At 35.9% G+C, this 20,903-nt stretch overlaps 1 protein-coding gene across 3 annotated transcripts; it reads left to right on the top strand.

Annotated features, from left to right (window-relative positions):
• Positions 1-260: 260 nt before the first annotated feature.
• Positions 261-2,597, top strand: LOC149168183 (CASP-like protein 2A2). Of its 3 annotated transcripts, XM_089426899.1 has the most exons (5): positions 261-356; positions 513-587; positions 1,185-1,473; positions 1,855-1,972; positions 2,104-2,597. In XM_089426899.1, exons 3-5 carry the CDS (start codon positions 1,274-1,276, stop codon positions 2,374-2,376), a joined length of 591 nt encoding a protein of 196 aa, XP_089283025.1. In that variant the 5' UTR covers positions 261-356; positions 513-587; positions 1,185-1,273; the 3' UTR covers positions 2,377-2,597. The 3 variants fall into 3 exon arrangements, with proteins under 3 accessions (XP_089283025.1, XP_089283024.1, XP_089283026.1); XM_089426898.1 differs by lacking the exon at positions 261-356 and having other exon boundaries at positions 396-587; XM_089426900.1 differs by lacking the exons at positions 261-356; positions 513-587 and adding an exon at positions 886-1,068.
• The last annotated feature ends 18,306 nt before the right edge of the window (positions 2,598-20,903 follow it).

Genomic DNA, 20,903 nt, shown 5'->3' with positions numbered 1-20,903 from the left:
TTCGATCCAAACAATGAGCTCACTGATCAGCTGCATGCGTGTTTGGAAAAACTGTGTTTTTACGATGGACAGATCAACTCTTCTAACTATGAAGAAGAATTTTGTAATTCCCACAACTACATGCAATAAAAGTAGTTCAACGCTATCGGGAAACTCATCGATTGACGTTACAGTGGCTGCCAAATATCTGCACACATCTCAAGTTATGAACACTTGGAAAAGTTAGATGACTAACAGTGGATGTCCGACCAACCGTAATAGAGAAGATAAAATTAGAAGCAAAAGAGATTAGTCTCTGTAATAGTTGGTTATTTTTATTTGGAAATATTTTGGATATTAAGTTTCATCGACAAAAGGTGAAATCAATTGTTTGACTTTCTGTCTTGTAGTTATCAAGTTCCAGTTAAATTCAGATTCACTATAGTACAGAAATACAGGAACAAAATTTGCCAATATATTTAAAAAAAATCATTCTTTTGGTTCAAAATTTACTGATTACACTTGTAATTCAGGCTCTTCCCAAGGAAGGGTGTCTGTTGCTTTGATTTGCCCTGCTGACTGGGTCTTTCTCTTTGGCTCCAACGAAGGTAAGCCTCAATGCATTTAATTTTCTTAAAATTTTCTTAGGGTTTGGGTGAGGAAAAACTCGTATTAAACCAGTTTTGACATCTCTAGTGCTTATTAAATCTGTTTTGATGTTTCCAGCTTGTATGATTTCTCTGTGGTGAATTGAATTTCACAGATAATTTGGCCAATTAAACTAGTTAGCAAATTTTCGAATTTTTTTTGCTGATTAAACAGAATTGGGTAACTATCTTGTTTAGTTTTAGTATTTTAAAAATATTTAAAAATCTACAATATAATCCCTATCCCCCCTACAAGTTATGAAGGCAGGCGTTGGGCAAGGTAGGCAGAGATTCTCAACAAGGAAACCACATTATGAGCATTCATTCCCATTCTTTTTACCCACCTACCTCCATGTCTGGTGACACAAATACACATTGAACCAGTCCTTGAGATGATCACTCATTAAATACGATTCTCCAATATTGCCTCTCCCATAAACAGGTCTGAAAGGCTTCCTCTCACCAGACTTCAGTATAAGCGCCTGCCAGATGGACTCTGTATTGAATGCGGATCAATCATATATCGATGCTCAATGATTTTGTTTGTTTTGTTTTCAGGTTATGTCCAGATAGATTGAAGTTTAACGAAATCACTTACAGATTTCTGCAAAAAATTTAAGAGATTTCTGCAATAAGAGACGTACCAGATGGCACAGGGAAAAGAGTCTGTAAGTGTTGTTGAGATGGAAGGAAGTGGCAATGGACCAGCTATACAAATAAGACACTTTGAAACATTGTTGAGGCTTCTACCAGTTGGTCTCTGTATTTCAGCCCTGGTTGTGATGCTTAAAACCGAGCAAAGTGATCAATATATACAGCTTGATTACAGCGACTTTGACGCCTTCAGGTATAGTTCATGTCATTTCATTCTATCTTCTGGTCTTCCTGTTATTCCCTGATGTGAGAATTAGTCAGAAAACACATAAAATCTCAACATATCATTATTTTTATCACAGTGATCCCTAAGGTAGCCCTGTTTCCTAAGGTAACCTTGTGTACTACTAAGGTGCTGTAGTGGTTAATTTACCTTTTCTGTGCAATGTGATGGTGGAAGATCTACACTTCTCCTCCCTGTGTGTGGAAGATCTCCCTTCTGCCTCCCTCCTCTCTGCATATTTTCATGATTTTGGAAAGTGAGAAGCATTGCTTTATTTGGTCTTTCTTGTGCTTGGCTCTGCTGTTTAATTTTCACCAGATTCAATCTTACAATTTAACATGTGCATGCAAGGTGTTTGGCTTATGCAAATGGGATATGTGCTGGATATTCTCTCATCTCGGCTTTCGACTCCATGGTTCCTGTGTCCCACCACATATCCAGATCATGGATCCTTTTTCTTCTAGATCAGGTTAGCATACATTATATACTATACTGGCAGCTTATCAGTGTTAAAACTTTGCACAATCCTGGCTGTAGTGACAGCTTTTAACTGTTCAATACCTGTGAGTCATGTTGTAGATAACTTATCGTGAAGTGCAGGGGATTACATATTTGATGCTGGCAGGCGGGGCTGTAGCAACAGAGGTACTGTATGTCGCATACAAGGGCGATGAGGAGGTGACTTGGGAGCAAGTATGTGGTAATTATGGAAAGTTTTGCAACAAAGCAGGAGCCTCGGTCATCATAAGTTTCTTTGTTCTTGTTTGCTTCCTTCTTCTTTCCCTCCTCTCGTCCTACAGATTGTTCAGCAAGTATGATCCTCCAATCCATGGCGATGTGAAGCGAGAAAATCGAACTATTGCCCAGATCTGATCTCCTTGAAAAAAGGTAGTAAATTTATGTGGTACTACAGTTATTTCCAGTGCTTTTGAAGCCCAAGGTAGAGTCAATGGCTAATAGAGTCAGTCATACTGTTGTTATGTAGTGGTGCAAGGCTTCAAAACCGACTGTTTCACTGTCATAGATACCCTTTTTTAAATCCAATTTCTAAGTTTGTTGATATTGGTTAGGCTTCACGTTTTATATAGTTAAAAACGTGTTTATAGGTTTGAAGGTAGAGTATGTACACTTGTGTAAATTTTAGCAATCAAATAGCTATACAGAAACATATTTTTATCCTATAAGAAAAGAATCTCATACACTTGTTCTACAAATAAAGAAATTTTATCGTACAAATAATGAGATTTTGTATTTGTACACTAATTTGATGTGATATCTGGCTTAGCTGTAACTGTAAAAATAAATTATTATTAATATTAATAAAATCTATAAAACAATTAAATTCGAATATACTCCAGCATTGGGTGAGAGAAAGTGGAGGATGAGTTATTTACTTTGAGAATATGGCTGTATACATTGATGGTATGTGATAATATCTTCTCTGAAACAGAAAAGTGGAAGATTGTGTTACAGGGTGTTTGCTTTCCTTTCAAATAAAATTTATTAAAAGCCAGTATGGAAAAGAAGTACAAGACTGAACAGGTTAAAAATACGAATCATGCACAAAACATGAATATACGGAGAAGAAAGGTCAAAATTACTTGGAAAGTTCAAAATTGAAGAAGGATGACATGCATCATGAAACCCTCGCCCAAAATCTAAACCCTTCAACGTTTACAGTAATGTTGTAAGCCTCACTAAAATTCTCATGCATGAACACACATTGTCTGAAATAGACAACATGGGTTTCTTTCTAGGAAATCAAAATTACAACTCCCTGCGGCCTCCAAGGGTTCTTGCCATCACTGTTAAGCGCTTTTGCTGTCACAGTGTTCACAATAGAAAACAATGGTGTGGGCTGTATCAGGATGCCCACTGGTCTAAGTCTCTGTTGGGCACAAGAATCACAACATATTTCCTTTTGAGACAAAGGAAACATCGGTTACCTGCAAGTTGCTGCAATTGGTCCTTTCAAACCATAGAAGTTGTGGTTATTCAATTTGCTTCTTCTTCAAGAGTTGTGAGCTCTTCTATTTTACCCAACGAATTAAGGGCCTCTTTTTCACCTCTGCAGGAGTTTCTTCGCTCCTATGCAGGATTGAAGGTAGATCCTCCACACATGCTTTAGATTTTCCAAACAAAACTTAAGCCCAATCCTTGATTTTGCAAAGATTGTCATTAAGCCTTTTCCTCTGGGCTATTGCAGATTCCATAAATATTTTGAAATCCAATGAGCAGCAGCAATGTTAAATAATTAATTTAGCTGTGGTCCATTTGAAAATATTTCTAAATCTACAATCAAAATAAATTCAGCACTCTTTTCCAGGAAAGAAATTTGACTCACGGGGTGATTTGCCAGTCCAATATCTTTTAAAAATTTACAAAACCATTAAAATTTTTATTTAGAACTGTGAAAATGGGTTGATAGGTGTGAACACCTTCAAATTTGGGAGATTTCTATGTTTTTGAAATTCCTACCTACCTTTCACTTGTGGACAAGAGAGTAAATTTAGGAAAAAATTTAAAATTATGATAAGCTAGAGTCGTAGATCCCTTAGACCAAAACTTCATTAAAATCCCTTTATTCATTCAAATACGTAAGATCATTCTTCCTTGGTGAAATCTATATGTTTTTCTGTTCAGCATCTTTATCGACACAACTCTTGCCGTGACTCTTATAGATAGATAGATAGCCTTGGTTTCCCTAGGCATAAGTAATTCTTCGCAATGTTTATATTGTCAGTAGGATCAATTGTACTTTTATTACATTTAAACTGTGCGTAATACTCATTTAAATACTTATCAGCTACACTATTCAATTTAAATGAATACAATGCTCGTTAGAACTTTTTCGCATTGTAATTATACAAATTGTTCGGGTTTTTTTAAACAAAATTTGTATTAGTTATCAGAAAATTATTTTTTAATAATAATAGTGATTTTTATATTTTAATTATTAAGTTTGGATATTATCATTACATCAAAAAAAATACATCAATTAATTAATTATGTCTGTGTTTATTATAATAATATAAATAATGTATATATTTAATCAGTAATATAATATTGACAATAATATAATAAAATAATAACATTTTTGTTAAATATGGATAAGAGTATTAATTTTTTTAGTGTAAATGGTGACAATATAATGTCCATAAATCATTGTTACAATTATTGGTAACATATCTTATCCAATTAAGCATCTTGTGGGACGACCAAGTGGTTGGCACAATGAGACATGATATCATTGGCCTGTTGTGATAAGGCTCAAGGAGTAGTCCCCCACGCTCGTGGAGTCTTGGTCTAACGAGTTACCAATTCAGCGTGGTATTATATGTGTGTGTGTGTGTGTGTGTGTGTGTGTGTGTGTGTGTGTGTGTCTAAATCTTATAGAAAAACATTTCAAAATATACATCTTCTAACATTCAATTTCCAATGATAATCATTTATTGGCCAACTTACATGCTTAGTTTTATCAACTTGCATATGATATTGTACTTGATTTGTTTGGGAATGTTCTATTGATTGATTTGGTTTTGACATTATGTGTCTTCATCTTCCATATACAAGTATAAAAATAAAGTATAATGAGTATATCTACAAATATAGTATAATGTACATGATTGTGTCAACCAAATAATGTACCATAGTGGTTAGTATCTCATAAACAATACAAATTCTTTTGAAACCATGGTTATTGGTATCTCTTAAGATATCTTGTATTGATTCCACATCATACTTTGTCTCCTATGAATTTTATATGCCATGGAAATGGTAAATCTATCAGAAATTTTAACTAAACTGTTATACCAAATGTTGGTCCCACCAAGAATTTATATCATCTTGTTGGATGCCCATATATTAGATATATGACTCTTAGACCAGATCTTGAGTCGGTTGATCTTTAAACCAAACTCTAGACTCAATTACCAAAATCCTTTACAAGAAAGAAATAAAGTATAAATAGATGATGGAAGACACACAAAGATATGCACAAAACACAAATGTTTTTGTAAATTTTAATCCTACACAAATCTTTCCTATAAATAAATTCTTAATATGAAAAAAGAAGAGTATTTGTGGTATATAAGTGTGTGTCTACCTCGCAACAAATACATTAGGCAATTACATAGATGTTTCCTTAATTTTTTTAGTTTACTTCTCTTCATCAAGAAGATTTCAAGCCAACTTGAGGAGGGTGATTTTGGGCTACAAAAATAGTGAATTTGTATGTAAAGACTTTACAAAATTTCCCCAGCAATATACAAAAGCTGTAATACATATGACTACTAATTTATGATGAGATCCTTGATGATAGTGAACCTACTACATTCTTTAGGGGACTTGTACGGATTTGGTCCTTTAACAAAAGATGAGGTGTTGGTACACGCTATGTCACTATAGCTTAGAGATAAGTTGTTGAGATGGTCTTTGAGGGCCTTTGTTTCTCTCCTCAAGGTGTCCATCTTGTCCTCATGACAACCTATTATCATTTTCAAGTTGTTAACATCATCTGTCTCATTTAAAATCATTGCACCTTAATCATTAATTTTTTAGATTGAGATTCAAAAGATTAACATGAAGGGCATCTATTATCTTGGCCAACTGGGTGATTGTGACTCTACATCTACATACCTTCTTCATGTTAAGGGGTTTCACCGTTTTGTGTTTTCCCATATTCAACTCATTGCTTTTCATGATGTTGTTACTATTAGAATCCATAGGAAAGTTGTTATGTTTATGCATAGGGGATCTAAGATGCGTGGTAGGTTTGCCTGGCTAGCTCCCTCCCCAATTTCACTTACAATTAATACATGAGATTACTGACCTATCAAGAGTGGCATTACCACTTGCTAGGATCCGTTTTAAGCATGTTAATATCCCTTTTACTCTACCAATTTAGATTGTGTGGTCCCCTATTAATGACATACTCTGATCTAGAGAATGTTGTAATTCACTCAGTGGAATCAATCCTGGATCAATAGGAGACACCCTCAGTTCGTATTGAAGAACTCCATAATCGATTGCACGATGCTCTTTTTTAACATGGTCTCCTTCCATAGATTGTTGGCCAATTTTGGCACAAACAACTTGGAAAGTTTTTCTTTCTCATTAGGGGACTATTGATGGTCTTCTTTTGTCATTGATCCCGAGAACCCGTAGTTTCAATTTACATCCATCATTAATGTATTTATGTGCTTCCTTGTTGAGATCACATAGAACATTAAAGTAATTTATGGAAGGAATTTCATTTATTATTCCTCTTATTCTTTTCATTATGTTTTCTAAGGATTTCTCTTTTGCGTAGGTTCCTTTAACCAAGTGGTTTAATATCAGAATGGAGTCTCCCAATATTGTAAGGGATTGCACTTGTTTTTCTTTGGATATCAAGAGTCCTTGATAGAGGCCATATATTTATGGTTGATTATGGTCATTTCGCTAAGTCCCCATAAGTATCTTAACACTTTATTTTCATAAGGGTCATATTGAAATCCTCCCCCTCTTGCCACCCTTGGGTTTCTCATAGACATACCATCAAAACTGAGAGTCCATCTTTGCCTCTTATCTTTCTAGGATTTGAACTTTGTATCAGTCAATCTGAGCTTCCAATTTCCTTCCTCATTTTATTGTTGCCCTCCATTAGATTGTGGGGTATTATCTAAGGTTGTGAACTTACCAAGCAATGCCCTTTCCATATGATCGAAGAATTGTTGAGAAGAAGTGTGATCTTGTTTCCAGGCTCTATACTCAACACAATATTTTTTCTTACATTGTTGTACTATGAGGAGCGACTCTCTTATTATTGAAGATGACAATGTTTTTGGCTAGCCACAATTTCTAGCAAAGGAATTTAGGAAGAGCTTCCCAATACTTTTTGAAGGATGGTTTCTTCTAATATTTCCAACATAGTTTTTTCCCATGAGGAGAAGATCTCTTGGGGAGTCATAGCTATTTTACCTTTTTGTAAAGAGGCACCATTGCTTCCATCCACATTGTTTTCTTGTATTCACATTCCAAGGATATATGAGATATTTATTTCACTTGTTTCTTGCATAGAGAACACCTTGAGGGACCCTATATGCCTCTCTTTATGAGTTTCTATGTTGTTAATATTTTCTTGTGCATGAGTAACTAGTATAATAAATTTAATTTTGGATTTGCATTACTCTTCCAATTTGTTTTCCAAGTATCAAGCTTATAAAGCACATGCGATTGAAAAAGTAGAGCCACATATCCTCCCTTCACTATATAATCTGAAGTGTTCCATCATATCTTGTCCTCATCTCTTACTCTCCATGGTGCAAAAGAAACCAAATTTTCTTTGAGCTTGGAAGTAAAATGTTGGAAGTTGTGTGGAAGCTCACTAAAGTTCCACCCAATATGATTACCTTTCTCATCCTAGTTGGAGATATCATCTGGGATGAACTTTCTTTGTGCATAGAGGATTTCATGTATAGGAAGAAACCCTATAAAATCCTCCAAGGGTTGCTGATGCATGAATTTTTCAGTACATAAGATTGTTCTCTTTCCATTGCTTGTCTTCTAATACAGTCCTAAGTGGATGAGGGGAGAGGCCAAGAAAAAGAGTTTTCATATTGAGGAACAACCTTTCAAAATTTGAATAGATTCCAGATTTTTGAGCGCTCCCCTTGAATATATTTTTCCCCAAGGACAAATTTCCACCAGTCTTCTCTTTATGTTATAAATATCCAGACTAGTTTGACATCTATAGCCTTATTCATTAACATAGGATCTCTAATGCCTAGTCCACCATGGCTTTTGGAGACCTTCATTGATGCCCACTTTAGCAAATGATTTTCTTTTTGTATTTTCTTTACTCCCTTCCCATCATAATTTACAAATATATTTTGTTAATGCTGAAAAATCTCTAAGGAGATGGGATGGATATGAATTGATATAGGGGAAATGTAGTGAGGACCGCTTTGATGAGGACCACCCTTAAGGAAATATTGAGCCAATGAGCTCCCCAAGATGCGTATTTCCTTCTGATTCATTCTAAGACTCCTGACCAAGCTTGAGGAGGAAGATTGAGATTCCTAAATATTTGAGTTCCTTACATTTCTCTACAGGATTGACTCACATTATGGTTCCAATTTATCTTTGATTCCTTAAAGAGACATTCCATGCATAAATTTTAGATTTCCTCGAGTTTTTCTAGCCGCTTGAGGCTTATATAAAGGATTCTAACACTCCTTTAAATATTCTCAATATTATTGTAGAGGAACCCCCAAGAAAGAGTGTGTCATTCAAAAACTATGAATGATTAATGCTTTTGATACTTCTTACAAACCTAATTCCAGGGAGACTTTCAGAACTTCTTTCATATTATAATTTATGGGTGAATGATTCTGCTAATATAATGTATAAAAAGGGGGAAAAGGGGAAACCTTCTTGTAGGCCCCAAGAGGCTCGAAAGAAGCCAAAAACTCTTCCATTGACCAATGGGATAATCCAAGGAACTTTTATGCATAGGGAGACCCAATGGATGAATCTAGAAACTTGACCAAACTTCCCCATAACCTTGAATGGGAACTTATGGATGAGCCTGTCAAAGGAATTTTCCATATCAAGCTTAATGATCTTGCCTTTGTCTCCCTGATTTTGACTGGAGTTAATAACTTCTTGTACCAAAATTATATTATCCAAAATTTTCCTTTGTTGGACCAATCCTCCTTAATTTTCTAAAATAATTTTAGATAAAAGGGTCTTAATTATGCTTTCCAAAATATTTGAGACTACTTTGTACGATATATTGCAAAGAGAGATGGGCCTAAATCTTGAGAAAGAAGTAGGATTTGATTCTTTTGGGATCATCACTAAAAAGGAATAATCGATTGCTTCACCTATGCAATTATACTTAAAATTATAACCCACCATTCTATAGAAATCAAATTTTATTACTTCCCAAAATTAATGATAAGTGGGCATAGAATCCATCTAGTCCTAACACTTGTCTGGGTGGAAGGAGAAAACAACTTTTCATATCTCTTGTAGATTTTTCCTTGTAGATTCAAACTGCTTATGTAATTTTCTAAAACAAAAGACTTGAATCTACTCTACTCATCAGTGGAAACAAATAATCAATCGAGAAATCACGAAGGATAAAAGAGAAAGAATTCAATCAACACATTACATAATGATTTCATGGGGAAATCCACAACTAAAAACCCCTACTATCTATATATTGCATTAGTCTGAAAATATGAGAAGATTACAATGCTTTGCTCAAGCTTGGGCAACCTCTACACTATCTTTACCTATCTCACAGCTTCCTAGACAAGCCTTGGCCAATACTTAACCAATTTTTTGCTTGTTCAAGTCCCTATTTCCTTGCATTGTTTCCTTGGGAATTAGTCCCTATTAATTAGGGAAATTCCTCAATTGGAATTGCACAATCCATCATAGGCCTTCCTATGATTGCATGCACCACCTGTACAATTTGGATGATTATACAATTGATAGTACACTACCCTTGAACTCAAATATCAATTGGGAAACTCATAGATCACACATGCATGAGTTATTTATGGCTGAATTATCAGTTAACTGGTTGAACATATGAAGCAACACCCACTGTTAGACATCCTACTAGTTCCTCCATCAGTTAGAACTAGTTTAACTAACTTTAACTCAGTTAAGCTGAATTAATTAACTACAACTCAAAATAAACTCAATCAAGGCTCTTATATAGTAGGAGACACTCTACATGACTCAATTTAGACCCTCAAATCGAATTAATTGAACCAAATAAGTAAATTTAACTTAGTTAACTTGTACAAGTTGTCTTGTGATGTGGAATTACAATTTTTCTCCTAATTTAATTCAAGGGAGAATTAAATCAAGATTTTCTTGTTTCATTTTCAACATCTCTTCTTTTGTGGGTTCCTTTGTCATATCAAACTTTTCTTCTTGATAGACTACATCTAGCATTATGCATTCCACTTTAAGGCTTCCCAAATGGTAGGCCACCTCCTCCTTGAGTTGTGTAAAATATGAAATTTTAGTTCCCCTAGTTGTGATCTCCTTGACGCTATTTTTCCATACTTAGATTTTGACTTGTTTGTGGGAAAATTTGGGATTCATAACCCCTACTTGTAACTAGGGGTTTCTAGACTTTAGTCACTAGATCTCCTCTTCCTCCTTTAGCGCTTTATGGTAGGCTGTGAATTCTTCCTTTTCTGCTTGAAGAAGATTGTTTGTCATTGCCCATTTTCCATATGATATTGAATTATTGTCAATCTTCTTTCATGTGTTTGTATCACCAATTTGTTTGATATGTGTCACTATAAGGTAAAGACCCTCTAGCGAAGGTTTTTGCGGAAGCCCCTATAAAAATAACCCAAAAAATTCATTTGTAGTAGAGGTCACTAGCGAAGTTGGCTGAGTGGATGTTTTAGCAAATGTTTTTTAATGGTGCGTCGCTAATAAACTAATGCATCGGTGTGTTACTATACATATACACACCGATTCCTAATAGCTTACACGGGGTTACCCCTGCTTTACCCACAGTTTGCATGGATTATGCACATATCTGATCTGTCCCAGGAATTTTCAACTCACTAAGGAGTTAAATCTTCATTTGCTAAGGTTAAGGCCCTAATAATCAACCCTCTGCCGAATAATTCATTACTATCCTATCAATGCCTAACTCCTAGGCAATATTCACTTATCGGAATTTAAATTGTCCCTTAAGCCTTTAATTAGGACTTTAGTAAAGGCCTTCTCTTAATTCCGTCCTATCGGGATATTATTGGAACGCATACACCCACCTAAACCTTTAATCATTCATTATCGGGACTATTGGGACTTTATAAACCCTTATAACCTTCATCCATTTATAAACGAGACTTGTTCAACCCTTCTAAGCCCTCATTAGTCCTTTGGTTGCATATATATAAATTCCTTACGCATTGGTTATATACAATTTAACACATAAAACCTTACATCCGCATTACAATCCTTTATAACCATTTATAAAGGAAATTAACCATAAACATACCTTTTCACCTTTGGTACAACCTCTACATGTTTTTTGAGGCTACACCTTTATCACCATCGATAATCGTTCCTCCGTGGGTTCCACTAACATATGTTTCCCCGTCTCCGCCGATATGCGATAATGTATAACCTTTCAGACTTCAAATATCATTAACTATGGTTCATCTCCCTATCTGGTCCTCTCCTATCGGCCCTTTGCATAATCGCATATCGCATGTATTAAATCCAAGGTTTATGCCCATAAAGTATTGCAATCCGATCACATCTCCACCGTCGATCCTCCTTTTGAATCAACGACCATTATCCTTCCCAATCAACAAACTTGCATTACAATTCTCTATCGTTGATCTACGCTTAGCAGATCCAACAATCCACAATAATTTCGGGTTGACAACAAGCCTAACAATTAACACCGTTTCAAACTCGATGGGAATTATAAACTCCCAACCTAATAAAATTTGGGTCCGTGCCTTTTGGTTAACGTTCAGTTAGTTTACTCTCGATGACCGTAGATGTCATATCATCTATGGTTGCGATGTTGCGTTGCGCGATTTAATCCTGGTCGTTGATCACCAAGATCCAACGGCTACGATTCGTCCACACTTCATTCCTTCGCCCTCTTTCTTTACTTGGGTTTTACACATTTCTTCAGTCTTCTATGGTTTTTGGGTTTTCTTCAGGGTTTTGTCCCTTACTCTTCCGCTACTTAATTTGCGCCCGCTTGAACTTAAACTCTGTGAATTCTTACTCTGGATCATTCCAAAGAATCACTTGGATTCTCTCATCCGTCCTCTGCCCCTTCTCTTCTTCTGTATATATAAATAGAAACAATTAATTACAAAATGAGATCTCCGTCTCTCGGGCCTGTTTTCTAATATCAGTGGCCTCTATTCCAACTCTGCCCGTAGGCTTACAACCACTCCAAATATCTAACCTATCTAACCTATATCTTTGCCTTTTAGGCTTACATTTATACATAAGGACTCTAAAACCAATTCCTGGTTTAGATCCATGAATTCCTTAACAAAATTCCTAAATCTCTTTCTTGTTCCTAAAACTCCTTTCAAATCCCTAATTCATGAACTATCTCCTAATCTAGGATTTGCAATCAATTCTCAATCCCTCAATCTCTCAACTATCCTAAATCTCTCATGTTCTCCTATATTCGAGAACATTTACACATATGCCTCACAATATTCAATTAATTCCCTACTCTAGCTTCTCTCATTAAAATCACTCAAAACATTAATAATTACATTAATTCACGCTTAGGAAACCAAATTCCTTGAAAACACAATACCCCTATGTCTACTAGAAAACAATGAGTCTTCTTGGCCTGAATGCTCCTGCATCAGACTCCCCAAGTAGAAAATTTCCATGATCTCCTAATCATGTGTCTTCATAAGTTGATTGAAAAACCTCCAGGGTCCCAAACTTTAGTTTGTAGCTGCCCAACCACTTTTCTCCTTTGCTGCTACTATATGTCTATTGTTTTCTGCTTTATCTTCCTTTCCTTGTCAATCAGGTTCACACTCTGATTGATCATCCTTCCTGCTGCTATGATTTTCCTCCCTGTGACTTGTTTCATCATTAGCTTCCGTAATTCTTCAATCTCCATCTCCAGCACATCCTTGGACTGGTCTATACTTTGCCACTTACTACTATTTGTTTCCTTCTGCTTCAGGTTGTTGCTATTGTCCACCAATTCTTTAAACTGTTGTAGGTTACTTTTTCTTTCTTTTTCTTCTACTTTCGCTCTTGCTCCAACTTTTTCTTTTCTTGCTTCTATTTCTTCTCTTGCTTTGAGTCCTACGCTTACCTTGACTCCTATGTTGACTTTGACTGCCTCCCTTTCATCCTTACCCTCTTTCATGATTATCTCTTTCTGCATTGAATCATGAGTGTCCAGCATTCTCTCCAGCAATTGAACACCTCTGTTCCATGGATTGAATTTTTCCATAGAATCTTCTTCTTCCATTTAGCTGCTTATCTATGCCAAATTTCCTCTAGCATCTGCAACTAAACCTGCACTCATAAAACACTTGTCAAAATAAAAATCATAAAGCTTCTGTGCCTTTTCCTTCTTTGGAAACAATTCAACTTGCTGCTCTGTTTTCTCCTCCTCTATCATCACATCAGTATGCTGATTTGAATTCTCAGCAGAATTCATGAGACTATCAACTAGTCTCTCCTCCACACCATCTGTTCTAATGATGTCTTTCTGTCCCTGTCCCCTGTAGTGAACTTCTACATTCTCGTTCAATTCTGATTTTTCAACCTGAACACTTACCTTTTGGTCTTCTAGACTTTTCTCCAAAAGACTTAACACCTGCCACAAATTTGTCATCTTACTTGGAATTTCTCCCAAAATTTGTGTACAATCCTCATTATCTTCTTCTTTGTCACAAGAATAACTTACTAACTCTATTTCTTCATTCTCGATTAGATTAAAATTCCTCTATCCCTTTGATAGTTTTATATGTTTGTTCATCACTTTCTCTTTGATCATTTAAGAAAATCAATTCCTTATTATTCTCTTCAATAGCAAATTTCTTATCATAGGGCACAATTGTCTCATCTCTACTGAAGATATTTCCTCCATTAAGCATGGAATTTATGAAAACCTTTTGCTGTAATAACTCAAATTGATCTTCATTTGAAAGAAAACCATCATCATACATTACCTGGTAATTTTTAGCTTCATTCAAGACATTTCCATAAAATGGTTTGTCTTTTGCAATACCTGCATTCATACATAACCTATCAGTTGTAAAACCACAAGACGTCATGACTTCATTTGATGATTCAATCACTAATCCCTCCTGTTGTTCCAAGTCTTTTAAATGACTTAGAAATATTTCGATGATCTTCTCCTCAATCTGATCAAGTCCTTTAGTTGATTGCTTGATATCCTTTCCTACTTCCTCTTTTAAAATAGAATTTAGATTCTGCCTGTCTTCTTCCCTCTTTATGACAATATCAGAAAATTTTCCTTCTTTACATGTTTCACCTATAAACATAGACAAATTGTTAGATTTAAAATCATCAGACCTTTTGGTCTCACTTGAAGTTTTAGTCTTCAAGTCTTCATCTTCACCTAAAACTTCGCCCCGCTCTGGTTCATAAATGAATACTTCCATTTCCTATTCAGCTTCTCCAAGTTCTCCAGATCTCAATTGAACACCCAATACCTTTTCAAGCTTCATCAACTCTTCTGCTAATTTCATATTCACCTGTTGATTTCTATTCTTTTGTAGCCTCCTTTGTAGTCTATGCTACCTCACTGGCTTCTTCCTCAAGACCCAACATTGTCTCTGGTTTTCCTCAAGTATCATCATCAATACATTGAGTTGTTCTTTCATTTCTACCATCTCTTTGTCAAGCTCCTCTTGAATCATCCTCATGTCATTTGCCTTGGCATCCTCTTCCTTCATCTTTCTTTTGTTTTGGTCTTCCTCAGAACCTCTTCTATGACTATCAGTAGCCATCTTCTTCTTTATCTTTATGAGCTCCTTACTCACTTACTATGAGCTGCATTAAAGCCTCTACAATAGCAAGTCTTCCCTGCTTCCACTTACCTCACCAAGCTCTCCTCACTCAGTCTTTTGGCAAGCAATTGGTTCTCTATCTTTGGAACCTCCTTTGAGAACTATTCTTTTCTCTTTTAGGCTTCAACTCATCTACACCTTCTCAAGAAAACAACTGTCCTCTTATATTTCAATCATCATGAAATACTTGGTTATGGCCACCTCTTTTTCACTTAGAAAGTCTTACCCGCTTCCTTCATTACTTTGGCAATTCTACCCACATCCTTTTGTGGAATTGTTTTTGTGATCTGCAGCAATATCTCTATAGTCATAAGTCTCCTTCTTGCTACATATGTCTTACTAAGCTTCTCTCCTTTGAGCTTAGTCTTTCAGCATCTCGTTGGTTCTTTCCTTTGGAACCAATCGGTCACTCCTTGCTCTTAGGCTATTGCTGCAATATTCTCACCTCCTTATGTTGTTACCCGTGCATCAATATAAAATCCACACATTCTCCAATCTTAAATCAAATCAAACAAAAAATGTCATCTCACCTTCAAGATCTCTGCATGATCTTGTTCCACCATTTACCTACACTTTGGATGGATTGTCCTCCTTTTATTGCATCCGCAAATTCTGTTGTACTTTATCTCTGTATGCCTAGTATTTATCAGATTAAAATCTGATCTCCCTTGCCTGCATATACATCTTAAAACACAACTTTGTTCTAATTCCTTTTCTACAGAATTCCCTTATTTTGTTCTACTATTAATTGTTCCAATAACAATTACGCTCTGATACCAAATGATGTAGGGTTACCCTTGCTTTACCCATAGTTTGCATGGATTATGCACATATCTAATCTGTCCTACGAATTTTCAACTCACTAAGGAGTTAAATATTCATTTACTAAGATTAAGGCCCTAATAATCAACCCTCTGCCGAATAATTCATTACTATGCCATCAATGCCTAACTCCTAGGCAATATCCACTTATCAGAATTTAAATTGCCCCTTAAGCCTTCAATTAGGACTTTATTAAAGGCCTTCTCTTAATTCCTTCTTATCGGGATATTATCAGAACACATACACCCACCTAAACCTTTAATCATTCATTATCGGGACTATCAGGACTTTATAAACCCTTATAACCTTCATCCATTTATAATCGGGACTTGTTTGACCCTTCTAAGCCATCATTAGTCCTTTGGCCGCATAGATATAAAATCCCCCTTCCTTATGCATTGGTTATATACAATTTAACACATAAAACCTTATATCCGTGTTATAATCCTTTATAAGCATTCATAAAGGAAATTAACCATAAACATACCTTTCTGCCTTTGGTACGACCTCTACACATTTTCCGAGGCTACACCTTTATCGCAATTAGAAATTGCTCCTCCGCGTGTTCCACTAACATATGTTTCCCTGTCTCCTCTGATATGCGATAATGTATAACCTTTCAGACTTCAAATATCATTAACTTTGCTTCATCTCCCTATCGGGTCCTCTCCTATCAGCCCTTTGCATAGCTGCATATTGCATGTATTAAAGCCAAGGTTTATGCCCATAATGTATTGCGAATTGATCACATCTCCATCATCGATCCTCCTTTCAATCCAATGACCATTATCCTCCCCGATCAACAGACTTGCATTACAATTCTTCATCGCTGATCTGCACTTAGCAGATCCAATGGTCCACAATAATTTCGGGTTGACAAAAAGCCCGAAAATTAACACCGTTTCAGACCCGATGGGAATTATATACTCCCAACCTAACAAAAAATGGGTTTGCGCCTTTTGGTTAACGTTAAGTCAGTTTACGCCCGATGACCCTAGATGTCATATCATCTATGGCTACGATGCTACGCTGTGTGATTTAATCTTGGCCATTTATCACCAAGATCCAATGGCTATGATTCATCCACACTTCATTCCTTCACCCTCTTTCTTTACTTGGGTTTTATGCATTTCTTCAGTATTCTATGGCTTTCGGGTTTTCTTCAAGGTTTTGTCTCTTGCTCTTTTGCTACTTAATTTGTGTCCACTTGAACTTAAACTCTGTGAATTCTTACTTCAGATCATTCCAAAGCATCACTTGGATTCTCCGATCGGTCCTCTACCTCTTCTCTTCCTCTATACATATAAATAGAAACAATTAATTACAGAATGAGATCTCTGTCTCTCAGGCCTGATTTTCTAATATTAGTGGCCTCTATTCCAACTCTACCCTTAGGCTTACAACCACTCCAAATATCTAACCTATCTAACCTCTGTCTTTACCTTTTAGGCTTACATTTATACATAAGGACTCTAAAACCAATTCCTGGTTTAGATCCATGAATTCCTTAACAAAATTCCTAAATCTCTTTCTTGTTCCTAAAACTCCTCTCTAATCCCTAAATTCATGAATTGACTCCTAATCTAGGATTTACAATCAATTCTCAATCCCTCAATCTCTCAACTATCCTAAATCTCTCATGTTCTCCTATATTCGAGAACATTTACAAATATGCCTCACAACATTCAGTTATTTCCCTACTCTAGCTTCTCTCATTAAAATCACTCAAAACATTAATAATTACATTAATTCACACTTAGGAAACCAACTTCCTTGAAAACACAATACCCCTATCTCTACTAGAATACAATGAGTCTTCTCGGCCTAAATTCTCCTGCATCAATAGCACATGGTGCACCATGGTAGAAATATTTTTTATAATAATAATAAAAATAATGAACCAGTGCGTATATGACTCAATCGAATTGGAAAAGGGTTGAATTTACAAAATTATCAACTGTAAAATTAATTTTTCCTAGTCTGGCGCTATACACTAATAATGACCCAATGCTAAACCAGTAGACTAATGCCTCGGTGTGTACGCAATATACCGCGCTAAAAGCCCTGACGCTTAATAGAGATTGATGCACCATCGAAGCATTATTTTTTATACAAATATAAGCAATGATGTACCACATATATAATGCACTGGTGCGTACACTACTCGATAGCACCGGACAAAGGTTAAATTTAAAAAAATGTCAGTCATAAAATTATTTTCACCATTTCGGTGCTATATTCCTACGAAGCACTAGTGTTGTTTGTGTATTACAACACCCCGATGCGTAACAACCAAGGCACCATTGGTTATACTACATGATAACACCAGACAAAGGTTAAATTTAAAGAATGCCAGTCTTAAATTTGTTTTCATCATTCCGGTGCTATATGCCCATGATGCATCGGTGTTGTTCATGTATCTAAACACCTTGGTGCGTATGTACCAAGACCATCGCTATAGGGTTTTTAATTTAAAAAAATGTGGTGCGCTTGGAAATAGTACACATCGATGTAGTTACAATAAAGCACCTAAGAAGGGTTAAATAAAAAACAGTACCGGTTGTAAATTTCATTTTTACCATTTGTAGTGTTGTAGAGCTCTGAAGCACCGGTGCCACTCTTGCCTCATTCAAGCACGCTGTCATTGGTGCTTCTCTTGCTCATCATACTTCCATCTCGTGCTCAATGTGTGGCTTTCAAATTTTCTCAAACAGTGGTGATTTTGTTTTCTCATTTAAATGTCAACTATGCCTCCCCAACGAGCAAATGTCTAGGTAATGTCTATGTTTCACTCTAATATCATTTTTTAGCAGATTAGAACTGCAAATTAGGTCCAAAAATCCACTATTTTTTAATATTCTTTTTCCTGTGCAGTGTGTTCGATAGGTTCAGCTCGCAACGGTGGCGGTTCACCCTATAAATTTACAGGGTGTACCACATTCCAATGCAACATTTTTCAGTGCATTTGGTAGATAAAAAACAATGGGAAAAGTTATAATTTGTAAATCATTGCATATGGTTTTAAGTTAACCCCAATGCATATATATTTACCAAACACACCACCCACACAATATTAAAAAAATATAGCTTGGTGTGCTCAATAACATGAACATTTGATTTCGATGTGAAAGGGTTATATGTACGCACCGATGCATAAAATTGTTTGTACACACCACATTGAAAATAAAAAATAGCCAATGTGTTTGTATGTATGTGAACCAAAATTGGTGCGTCATATGTATGTACGCATTGTTGCTGATGCTTTCATGTTTTATGGCACACTGTTGTCGGTGCATTATTGTTTTTTAGGTGCACTGGGGATGATTTTGTTTTTTTTTAATTGAAAGTTATAAGTCAATATTTTTTTTAGAAACGATGTAGATTTTCAACTTCTCATGAAGTTTTAATCAAAATCACAAGACACAAACCTACTCTATTGCTCTCTAGACATTAATTCACAATCTAGAACAAAAATTTTGGACATGCAGTAAGAAAAACACACATGCAACAAGTATTTTCCTCAGGGAAAGAAAATTGTTAAAAACCCCAATGTCTACTTGCATTAAATTAGAAGAATAGAGATGTATTACAATTTATTTTCTCAAATGGGCACATCTTGCAAGTGCATAATCTATCTCTCTACTCACTGAAAGGATCTAACCCAAACTTAGTGAAATTTTTTCTCTTATTGAGCTCATATTTCCTTGCCTTGTTCCTTGAGAATTAGGCCCCTATAGTTTAGGAAATCATCAAATTGATTGTGCAATTCTTTTAGGTTGATCCTCTAACTACATGAAACACTTGTACACTCAAGACTAGTCTATAACTGATGTTACACTGCCTTAGAAGCTCCACCTCAACTTTGTAACTTGAATTCTTTGCATGCACTAGCTATTTTGGGTTGATTGATCAATTAAGTGGATGATCACTGAGTTTGACTAAAGTTCCACTGCTTAACTAACCTTCCACTTGTTGCTCCAAAAGTTGGAACTAGTTTAACTGAAAACAACCTGAGATAATTGACCTTGATTGCTACAAATTAGCAATCGCACATGTTGAAATGAACTCTAACTCTTCCAAGTTGAATTTACTGAGTAAACTAGGTGACACAAGCCATGTCGCACGAGTTAATATCATCCAACTTGTCTGTTGATGTGGAAATTCAAATTTTCTCAATTTAATCAAGGAAAAATCAAATTGATAATTTCTTGTTGCATTTTTCAACACTCCCTCTCTCTCAGCAAGAAAGGGATTATCAACCACCCCTATCTTACACTTGTGGAACTCCAACTTCCCTCTTGACAAGGCCTTTCTCAAAATGTCTGCATCTTGTTCCTCTGTCGGAATGTACTGCAACAATATTATATGCCTTTGCACACATTCATGTAAATGGTGATACCAGATATCTATATGCTTGGACCGATCCTAAAAAAACAAGATTCTCAAATAGCTTGATGCAACTCTGATTATCATAATAGATCACAATTGGATCCATCATTTAACCAAACAATCTAACAAGTATCTTTCTCATCCAGATCATCTCACATGTTGCTTGACTTGCAACCATGTTTTCTTCTTCTGCTAAGCCGAGTGCCACAAATCTTTGCTTCTTGCTATATCATGAAACCACTGTGAACCTAACAATGAAAATTCCAACCGATGTACTCTTTTGGTTTGATGGAATCCCCACCCAATTTGCATCTGTGAAGCCACACAACTTCACTCCCTTTGTCCATCTGTACCATAGTTCAAACTGGGTAGTGCCTTTGAGGTACCCTAGAACATGCTTAAATGTCCTTGAATATAATTTGGTTGGCATAACGATAGCTTGGCTTAGCTGGTTGACTGTATAACACATATTTCGTTGTGTGTTCACAAGGTACATCAGTGAAAGCACTAGCTATAAATGGTAGCATCCACTTCTTCACTTGAAGTGGCATCATCCTTCCTTCAAATGGTCACTAGAGGTGTCTCCACGGGTTTGCAACTCTCCATGCATAACCTCTA

Source organism: Pinus tabuliformis, chromosome 4_2 (assembly GCF_031772625.1).
Source record: "Pinus tabuliformis cultivar Carrire ecotype Pingquan chromosome 4_2, CPIR1, whole genome shotgun sequence".
Classification (NCBI taxonomy): Eukaryota; Viridiplantae; Streptophyta; class Pinopsida; order Pinales; family Pinaceae; genus Pinus; species Pinus tabuliformis.
This window is presented reverse-complemented; position numbering and strand designations above follow the sequence as displayed.